The sequence below is a fragment of the Dicentrarchus labrax genome, unplaced genomic scaffold, assembly GCF_905237075.1.
Source record: "Dicentrarchus labrax unplaced genomic scaffold, dlabrax2021, whole genome shotgun sequence".
In the NCBI taxonomy this organism is placed as follows: Eukaryota; Metazoa; Chordata; class Actinopteri; family Moronidae; genus Dicentrarchus; species Dicentrarchus labrax.
In genome coordinates, this window is record NW_026136720.1 from 29,599,493 (window position 1) to 29,610,890 (window position 11,398).

General features: G+C 41.7%; 1 protein-coding gene across 1 annotated transcript in view; it reads right to left on the reverse strand.

Annotated features, from left to right (window-relative positions):
• The window catches only part of nrn1la (neuritin 1-like a), a 72,105-nt gene extending 61,922 nt beyond the window's left edge, over positions 1-10,183 (reverse strand). Inside the window, exon 1 of the mRNA XM_051383344.1 lies at positions 9,933-10,183. Coding sequence (XP_051239304.1) covers positions 9,933-10,164 — 232 coding nt within the window. The 5' untranslated portion in view covers positions 10,165-10,183. The remainder of the gene's footprint in view (positions 1-9,932) is intronic.
• Between the last annotated feature and the right edge of the window lie 1,215 nt (positions 10,184-11,398).

Consider the following 11,398-nt stretch of genomic DNA (forward strand, 5'->3'; position numbering starts at 1 on the left):
TGCACATTTATATCTTCCTCCCTCGTCTGTGGCAGGATGCAGACAAACAAAAACAAGAAAAGTACTTTAATTGAACTAAACTGCTCACATAAAGTGCACAGTTGCTGAATGAAAATCATTAATATGAATGATCTTTTTAAAGAGTAACTAAAGCACCAAACCACTTTCTTCAGCTGAAAATGTATATGGGTATTTAGTAGTATTATTGATTGATTCAAGTCCAAATTTTGACATTTTAGTACAAAGTATTTGATTTCTACAAATTGTGATATAAATATGCATATTGACCTCACTATATTGGTTTAAGAAGCTATTGCAATTCAATTTCACTATTGGCTGATCTGGAGGGAGGTGATGTATGTGGTGGCAGCTTTCATCACCAACCCACCAACAGATACCACGCAGACACTTTTACAAACAGTCATGAATATGCTTCTAGTGACTGTCAATGCCCCTGGTGAGTTACCAGGAACCCCACTGTGAGGCATCTTAACAGGATAGTTCAGTGTTTTGGGGAATATAGTTATTTATTTTTTTCCAGCAGTGATTAGCCTAGCTTAGCATAAAGCCAGAAAGCCTGAAGATACAAGCAATCTGTCATTACAATCACACATTATTTCTTATTTGTTTGCACATAATTTTTTAATTTTGGACGGAGTCAGGCTAACTGTAACAGCTGCTTCCAGCTTTGTTGCTAATCTTCTGATCTCACTTTTGAATAGAAAGCAAAAAAAACATTTTATTTGTCTTAAATCAAGGCAAAATGACATGTTTAAATGAAGTGAATACTAAACCTAAAAAAAAATTATATTTAAATAAGAGATTCTGCACACTAGTATCCATTATCTAAGTATTTAAAAATAAAGCATGTTTGAATGTTGTCTGTACAGCAGTATATGTTATTATTCTGATTATCAGCTCGGTTTATATTTCTTCTCAGTTTTTGTGATACATTGCACTGTATGGTAGTATGGACATTGGGAACATTTGCTAGAAAGCAGCCTTTCAGTCTAGAGACTAAAAGCTTGTCTTTATAATATATATATTCTTTATAACACTTGCATTTGACCATGGAAATGGAAATGGTAAATGGACTGCACTTTATAGCGCCTATCTAGTCTTCCAACCACACAAAGCGCTTTACAATAAAAGTCACATTCACCCATTCATACACGATGTAACGGCTCATCAGAAAGTACCTATCACATCACACACATACACACACACACACACACACACACACACACACCGATGGCACAGCATCAGGATTAGCGACCGACTCCATTCTACCTCATGAGCAGAGCAGTGTGTAACTTAAACATACTGGTTACTTGTCCGTGATAAGTAATACAACCCAGGGAACATTTACTAAGCATTATTAGTAATAGTATTGTAGTAAGAGCATTAAAGCTGCATTAATCCATTTTTCACATTAACAGTGGATCAAATGACTATGTATATAATGAAAGGCGACCCTTGCAGTGATGAACCCACAGAGATTCATCACTTGACTCTTCAGTTCTCCTCAGCTACATGTCATTTTAGCATTTTTCGTCATTTTTTCAACGGCGCTGAAGGTATTAGAGTGTTAAGCAGCTGAAGAACAAAATATTTACCACAGAAGTTAGTAGAGACTAAAACTGAGCAAGGAGGAGCGTAAAGATTGAACTTACATTTGTCAAACAGCCAGAACCACGACTCCAAATGAATTCTAATGTTGCTGTGTCTGCTGGATGGTTATATAGGCGCCAGTTTGCTAACACATTAGCCATAACAGACTGTTTATAACATGTCAGTGTTATGTTTACAGCTGCTTGTGTTGCCCCCAAGTGGACAAAAAAGAATCAATTATTGCAGCTTTAAAACCACACCGGCATAATAAACACTGTACATAAAGTACATTAGTGAAGTGCAGCGGCCAACCAGTCTGCTCCTGCTCACATGCTGCTGGGTAATGCTCTGCCCATCAGGGATAAGATGAGAACATTATCAATCTGAAGATGCTACATAATCTGGCCATTCATTACACTAACAGGCTTGATCACATTTTCGGCCCATTCAGAGGGATGCCTGATTACATTTTGACTAATGACGACATCATTAGTTTCTTCGTGGCCTCTCGTCTCTGTTTACACTGCTAATGTACTCAAAGAAGTCTTGGGCCCTGGGAACCTGTGTGGGAAACAGGTTCATTGTCCTTCACAGAACTGCACGTTTTCTGTGTTCTCTGTTTCTCCTTAGCCATTTCTGTCTCTCTGTTTCTCCCTGGTGGGTTTTATTCAAAGTTTCCAAAGTTGGAGAGCTTCTGCAGGATCTCTTGTTGGTTTCAGTTCTTATTAAATTGAATTGTCTGGAGTCTTTGGTCAGTGATCCATGATGGTTTGCCTTTTTCTGACAGGCCTGATAAATACAGGTCCTGATCTCTCTCTGCGTCTCTATTCCTCTCTCCTCCTCCTCCTCCTCCTCCTCCTCTCCATCTTATTCTCTCCGTCCTCTCTCTCTCCACTTGCCCTCTGCCTCTCTCACTCACCTCCATATAACTTCTCTTACTTCTCTCTTGTTTTGTGTTCCTGTAAACTGCATTGCATTTTTTTTCACTTTTTTCTATTTCTCTTGCTTCTTTCAGACTGAAAGCTAATGCTCTCTGTGCTCCTTCCCTATAGAATTGTGTATTTTGTGTGTGTGTGTGTGTGTGTGTGTGTGTGTGTGTGTGTGTGTGTGTGTGTGAGTGAGAGAGAGAGAGACAGCGTGTGCGGGAAGGCAGACTAAAAGACAAGAGCTCCACTGACCTTGGATACCCAGTGCTCTCCTATTTGCCAATAACCTTCCTATATGCCTCCGTACACACTGCGGATAAAAGTTGTGTGTGTGTGTGTGTGTGTGTGTGTGTGTGTGTGTGTGTGTGTGTGTGTGTGTGTGTGCGGGTGTGTGTGTGTGTGTGTAAAGAAGAGGGTTTCTGGAGAATTAATGTCACACACCTACCTTATAGTATGCAAATGACACATAGTTTTGGTACAGCCGATACACACACACACACACACACACACACACACACACACACACACACACACACGTACACACAGTGAGAACAGCAGATGAATTCAGTTACACTGATTACAATAGAGGACAGTGACTCCTTCATACAGTATATGTGTGGGTGCATGTGATACAGCGTCTTTAAACTGTATATGTATGTGTGTGTGTGTGTGTGTGTGTGTGTATATGAATATTCAGACTCAGTGTAGTTTGGGGATAAGGAGAGGAGAGTCATGCTCTGCTGGTACTTCATTACTTAGTATTTGTTAGAGAAACCCTGATACCCGTGCACGCACAAAAAGCTTGTTTAAATTGTCTTAATCCAGATCTTTCTACAAATTGTCACCCTTTCCTACAATAACAACCCCGCTCGAGGAGATCAAGGAGAAGGTGCAGATACGGAAAAAATAATTGAGGACACTAATGTGTGTGTTTTACATGTGTACGTATGATGTTGTACTGTATATGTGCTGAGTGTGTATGTTGGTGTAAGTGTGTCCTTGGACGGTTTAAGTGCCTGTGAAAGATTTAAGAGTGTGTGTGCATGTTCACTTATCTTTCTGTCTATCCATTAAGTCTGTGTCTGTATGTGTTACTTTCCTAACCACACGTGTCTGCGTGTTGGTTAATGGCTAGAAAGTGGTGCTGAAGACTACAACACATACAGGGAGAGATAGAGGGAAGGAAGGCTTCCTAAGAGGTAGAATGTGTGAACAGGAAGAAGCATATGGGGGGGGGGTTAAAAACAGTAAACATAAAACATGGAAACAAGATTGGGAAATTAGATAAAAGAAGAGGTGGAAATTATGAATAACTTTGCTGATTGAATCCAGAATGGCAGACTCTGCCCTTACCAATAAAAACTATAGAGAATGAATTACTGAATGTCAATACAATTAATCGCTGTTGCTGAAAAAATGTCAACCATAAATCGTATCACAAATGGGGTTTGATTTTTATTGAAAATATTAAAGCAGCTATAATCGATATTTTAGGTGTTTACATGGGATTGTGTTTGGTGCTTAAACGCATTCATAGTGGATGGACACGGTTTCTATCCGTCTATCTTGTTGCTGCTGCAAATTCAAAAGATGTACTGCAGAAGTAGTGTGAAGGAATTACACCTTGCATTTCTTTGTACGTCCTTGTGTTACAAATTACCTCGAACCTTCACAGATCTTTATAGTGAGGCAGCTGTTTTCAGCAGAAAGGGCAGAAAAGTCACTTTATGTTGTGATGTGAGTAAGCACTTGGCAGCAGAAGACATTTTCCTCAGGAGTTGGTGGAGACCAAACCCAGAGCTACAAGTGAGTGATATAATCAGGTGGACATAAACACGACTCTAAATAAGTGATATCGTTGCTCCATGACACCTGGATGTGTACTACAGCTTGTTTCTGCTGCCCCTATGTGGCCAAAAAAATAAGAACCATAATGAATATGCTATAGAGTTTTAATGCACAGATAATGTTGAAAGAAGTTACTTTAAAAATGTTGGGATCAAACGTTCAGTATCAGCATTGTGTCTGGATTGTTTCAGCAGTCTTCAGTTCAGTTTGTGTGTTTATATGGTTAACAGCTCACCAACTTCCTGCACCAGAGTTATTGCATTATGGTTGTTTCTGAGGTCTTTTAGTGAGGTTTAAACCAGGAATTAACATACTGTATATGGCATGTGAGCTGACAGTGGGGCTTTCAGTCCCCAGTGATCAGAACTCCAAAGCAAAAAGCTACTGATTTGGTGAGTGATCCTGATGATTCAGTGCGCTCACGTTCAGCTTTAGGATTGATCGGGCTGAACTGATGTAAAGGGGAGATGACATGTGCAGTAGTGGTTGGTTTTGTAAAATCAGTCTCCATGGTGATCTGAGTTCAAAACTGTTTCAAAAAGCTATTTCAGTATCAATTGTAATGGTGCCAGTATGTCGATCACACTGCTGCTGGGTGATTGATGAGGTTAAAATCTCTTCATCACTTTCAAGACGTCTTCTTTACTGAGACATAACAGCATTAAAAGCTCAGACTTGTCTTCGGTCTAACAAAACCATGCCACCACTTATCCCTCTCATCACTGAAACCTTGATTTGATGCCGAAACTGAACTGAACTCATCCATACAATGAAGTGAATGAGAGGAGTAAATATTTGCCCAAATGGTTGTACAGCCTTCTTATTTCTACTCCATCTTTGGTGCAAAGTAATCATTGCTGAGATGTTTCCTGTATCAGTCAAACTGTGCGGCCTATGAGATATATCTTACCCCATGAGAACTCTTAAGAGCGTTCTAAAAGATTAAAAACCCTGGAAATAAAGCGGCTCTGCTTTGATTTGAAACATGTGACGTGGGATTCTTGCTATCTAATTCATCAATATTTGTGAATCCCTGATGAAAAGGACGAAGGGAGGACGGAGAAGGGTGAAAAAAAAGAGTAGGAAGAGATGATGAAAGAAGCAGAGACATGAGAGATGGAGCAAGTTTAAAACAAAAAAGGAAGAGGAGCGATGGCATGGAGATAGAAAATGACTGCAGAGACATGAGAAGTAAGAGAAACGAGGAAATGAGGTTTGCTGGAAGTGAGGGAAGGAAAGGAGGAGGAAAAAGGAGAGGAAGAAGCAGATAGAAAAAGTGTGCAGTGTGGTGGACACAGCTGTGCGTGTGTGTCTAAGGTGTGTGCGTTGAGCGCTAGAGACTGTGATCTTTGTGATAGGGAGGAAAGAAAGGAGGAAGGAGGAGGGGAAGCAAGGGCCGTTTTCCTCAAGACTTTTATACCAATTTTAATGAGGAATCTTCCACTTCATGAGTCTGTGCCGCAGTTTAGGCAAAAAACACCTCGAAATAGCAGCGGTTGACCAAGAGGGAACTTCGAGAGAGAGGGAGGTTAGGAAGTGTTTCCTGAGGAGAACAATTAAAAGCCAAATATAATCTCCCTCTCGCCTATGGACTGCTTTTAATGTGATTATCGGGCCGTTGATGACGCAGAGTGGAGACCTGCACCCAGGGGAAACCTCTCCATGTCTCGGGTCTTGATACTTGCAGCTTTTTGAGCAGAGACAGAGGAGACAAAGAGATAACTGATACATAGTTGGAGAGATGAGGAAGACAGACATGGTCTGTGTTCTAACAACAAATGTAATATTTTCATTACAAGGACTTTGAGCTCATGTTAAAGGAACGGTTTGACATCTTGGGAAACACATATTTATCACTTTCTCGCTGAGAATATGATCAAAATTGGATGCATGTGCAGTAAATATGTAGCCGGAGCCAGTAACTACTTAGCTTAGCTTAGCATAGCTTAAAGACCACTGACAGTATGTAAGTAGTGGACAGAGCTTTCAGGTCTGAGACGTGAAGCCAACATAGAAGTGTCTTAAATCTGCATTCTTCCTAATGGTCAGCAGGGGGAGCTCCATTGGTAGCAAAAAGACCTGTGCTTAAGCTCTGTTAAAGATAAAGAAACATATTTTAGTGTACTGTTTATCTGTAATACGAGATCATGTGTGACGAGCTGCCATTGTTTCCTACTACTGACGAGTTGAAACTGTGCAGCCAATGAGAGCAGCTCCACTCGCAGGATGACACCGCCGCTGGCTCCAACAAACTGTAACCATAACCCCAACCTTAAGGCTTCAAAACGGTACTCCACAAACCAATCAGTGATGTCACGATAGGTTTACACTTAATAAAGACTGGAAACAGCTAGTCTGGCTCTGTCCGCTCTAGTCTTGTTTGTTTAATCAGATCAGAGTGTAACAACGCTAGGGAACCAGTGGAGACTCAATGCAGTTACTGCTAACATGCTAAACTAAGTCAATTGTCGTTTTTATACTTTAGTTTTGTGTTTAGTGCTAATGTTAGCATGCTAACACATGGTAAATATTACGCATGCTAAACACAGTAGCATTATCACTGTGAACCATCGACATATATGAAGATACACCATGACTCTTCAAAAGTGAAGCCAAAAAAATCTTGATTGCCCCCTGGTGGCTGGTTGCAGTATAGGTCATCTTGCCCAGTGTCTCCATGTTAGCAGATGGGACTTGGGCCAAACTAAACAAATCAAAGTACAATACAATACAAGTCAAATACATTCGATACCACGGCACCACCACCGATCACTCCTGCACAGACTCTGGCTCTGAAGGGCCAAAGATTGCAGTGGCCGTATCTGGGATATTTTGGCTCCATTATCAGACAGTGGAAGGAAGTGGAGATGCAATGTCCATATATGTCGATGCTGTGAACATGTTAACATTTTGGAATCAGCATTTAGCTACTCCAAGTGCTCTGACACTGTTACAGTTTACCTGTCATGCACATGCCTTTAATGTATTCTATACAGATAGGGGACACTACTTCTGTGCTCATGTCTCTTGTGCACTACCTTGTTATACTGCACTGTTTGCACTGTCACTGTTCACATACCTTATCCAAATGCCTTTATACGGATACCTTGTCATATTTCCCTTGTTTCTAATGCTGCCAGTCTCTGAGACATAAAGTGTCTAATGTCTACAAGCACAGGTGAACATCAAACTGCTAAATTGAGTTCAGCCATCATTCATTTTACTATTTACACCTGAGCTTTTCTACTATGCTACGAAAAAACAAACATTGTTTGTATTTACAGCTTTTTGGATGTGGTGCAATCAGTGTATAATTTCCTTCTTTTCCCTTTTTTCTAGAGAGACGTCAGCACAACCCTCTCGATGCAGCTGGGGAAGAGGGATAACCTGAAACACGATGAAATCCTGCACAGCTGCTCCTCCGAGCTTCTATGTGATTTTTGTACTTTGGAGTGCCTACATGCATTTGTGCACATATTGAGCAGATTAAGTTTTCTCACGATTCTGCATCAAACCACTTCCTTTTTCCTTTGAGGAACTTTTAGAAGAAAAAAAATTGAAACATCTGCAGAATAAATATTGTGAAAGTCCTACCTCGAGACGGAGTATAGACCCACGAGATACACTGGAAAGACTTACTACATGGGTGTACTCCTGTATGACACAGGAAGAGGAGCTCTGTGCTGTAAAGCTCCGTAGTGATCAAAAGCAGCTATAAATACTGTCAGTAAATATGACAAAGAAATACTAATTATAGGCTATTATTCATCTTAGCCAATTTTATTGGTTGTCTGTCAGTGCATTTGAAGCGTTGAGGGATGCTTTTCTTACTAAAACGTGTTTGATCTTCAGATAAGTATGTGTAACTGATGACAGTTTGAGTCAAAGGTGACAAGATGCAACACACACACACACACACACACACACACACACACACACACACACACACACACACACACACACAGTTTGATGGGAGCAAAGTAAGAGTTTCATGTAAAAATATCAGCCTGTATTAATACATGAAGGAGCCTATTCTGTGTGTGTCAGTAACATGATGTGTCAGCTGAGGGACAGACTGAGTGAATGGGGGAGATGACAGACAGACAGACAGACAGACGCAGCAGCAGCAGCAGAGGAGCGTTTCCTGATCAGGTTCAGATGCGGTGCTGAACAGAGTCCCCAGAGACTGCTGAGCGGAGGAGGGGGACAGATGCGATTCATTCATCATTTATCTCCATCGGTGGGACTTTTTATCTTTCTTCCCCCCACGGTGTCACACTCCCATGGGACCCCTCATCCAACCCCCTCTTCATTGCTCTGACATGAGCAGCAGCATGGGATGATGATCAATGAAGATGATGATTTTTAACACATACTTTAAAGTGGATTAGACGTGGTTTCATTTAAACTAAATGCCGATGTAATTGAGGGTTCTTGCTCATTTAAAGGGCCACTCCGCCAGTTTTACACATAAAGTTTGACATACTCGTTATAAAGAGTACTATGTTGCCTGAGAGGACTATTGTGTAATACTCTGGAGGGACCTTTCCAGAGTCTGAAAAAAAATAACCCGATGATGTCATAGCGATGTAACCGGTCACCTCGGCTTGAGTTTAGAGAGACTACTGATTTAAAATAAAGTCTTTGTTACTACAGACTGTGGGGATGGAGTTTGAAAGATGTTGGCATTTGCCGGACAAGGACAGTTTAATGAAAGGTGCTGTCAAGTTGCATGATGGGAAATGTAGGATTTCACCCATTCTAGCGACTAAAGATCAGGATATCTCAATCTCTGCAGCAATGATTCTGATCATGTTTTAAATTCTGTCTCTTGTGAGTTGTGTTGCTCCAACTTCATGGGGGTGCAATATGAAATAGCTCTCACTTCACTTAATCATTTCATTGCATTCAGTTAACCTGCAAGGTGGGAGCACAAGAGGAGCCTCTAATATCAGTTTGACATAAAGGCTTCCCATCATGTGCCCATTTAACATGAATGAATCTACCATTGCTGCACTATTATATCATGTGTAAGTAACCTGACTGAGCTGAGGCATTAAAGGGCTGTGGGGAAATTATCTTATATTCCACTCCAGCTGTTCACCAGCAGCTGTTTGTCGCGTGGAGCACAGCTGGAAAGATGCAGCCAGATCACACTCAATGAAAATCACGACGGCAGTTTGCGTAATGATCCCGCGTCCAACTTTGGGAGCAGATACACTGAGCCTGCTGCACCCACAACCTTTGAGCTATCTTTGGTTTTTATGATCGGATCCCTGATCGGATCGCTCCTGCAGCAGCGGCACGTGTTCCGCGGGATGCTGGGGATGAAGGTGGGAAGCTACGGGACCCTCTAACTTCGAGGTGCGCAGAGACGTCTGTCTCAATACATACAGATCAGTCATTTTAAAGCACTTCAGTCCAGATCTGCATCACCCGGTTACGCGCAAGGACTCCAAAACTTCTCCAAATAGAAAATTCTTACCACCGCAGAATAAGTCAGAAATACGAGTTCCACAGAATCACTCAAATGTTTTGGGTACTTACTCAGCAGCAGAGCAACAGGCAAAAAGAGGAGGCACGCAGAGTTCATCAGAGATGCCATGCTGACCCGACAAGTCGTCCTTCCTTTTCCCGAAGAAGTTTCAGCCTCGCACCGGAATTCCCAAGTTGTTCTTCCAAATAGAAAAGGCAGCCCACAACCGTCCCGCTCCTCGGCGCTGGTCAGTGTGTCTCCCTCCTGTCCTCGGTGCAGCTCTGTACTCCAGTGTGAGAGCATCCACAGTGCTCCGCTGAAGGGGAGGGCGCGTCCGTGCCGAGGAGGAGGAGGAGGAGGAGGAGAGGCCAGAGCTCGCAGAGTCCCAGATGAGCTGCACCACGTGAAGCCAGGTCTCTTGTGGATGGAAGGATGGAAGCAGGGAGGATTTCGAGGTATTCAGACCCTCCTAGAAGTGAATTCCTACATTTAAAATCCTACCCAGACAGGAACCAATATATATATATAGCCTACAAACAATATGCTTAAAAAGACAAACCAGCAGGGTCCATTTGAAAGCATTTATTGTCTCTGTCAAACGGTGTGCAGTTGAGTGGTTTCATTTCTACAATTAAAAGAAAATATACAGACACATTAAAGCTGCAGTAGGTAACTTTTATGAAAATAACTTCCACTATATCCTGACAGTAGAACATGAGACAGATAATAACTCATTAGTGCTCCTAATGGCATGCGTCACACCTGAATGAAAACAACCAATCAGAGCCAAGAAAGATAGCTGACTCTTGAGTCTCATTCCAGGTCTCAAAAATCAATCTTCAAGTCTCCAACCCAAAACTTTGGTATTTGCTATTGTTCTCAACAATCAACTATCTTTCTGGGCTCTGATTGGTTGTTTTCTTAAAAATCCCATTAGGAGCACTAGGAGGAGCCAGAGGAACCTGATTGTTTCACAGATTATCTGTCTCATGTTCTACTGTCAGGATATTTTCAGTAAATATCAAAATGTCAAAATTAACTAAAGAAATTAGATGTACAACATACAATGACAAAGTAAAACATTTGGAATATCATAGAAACAGTAAACAAAGGGAACCTCCTCAGTCAAAGTGCAAACAGTGAATGAACTCAGTCAGGACACTAAGCGCCTGTCCTCACAAATACGTTTTTCTCGAATCCGGATAAATACTCTTGCATCGGCCTCGCGTCCAGACAGATACGACGTCTTCGGGATGTGAAAACGGTATTTTTTGGAAATGGGTCCCAGAGTGGGAAAATCTAAAAACACCGGATTGCCCGGAGTCGTCTGGACAGCGAAACCGATTATTTCCGAAACGATGACGTATTAGCCCCGCCTCTCTAGCCTTTAACCTCAGCCGCCGCTGCTAGACGCGTCATAACAACAACAACAATGGCGGACTACTTGTTTGTAAACAGCGCATGCTCCATGGCTTCTCTTCCGGTTTTAGTGTATTGGTGTGGCGGCGTCACAGCACCACATACAGGCCTGTCATAT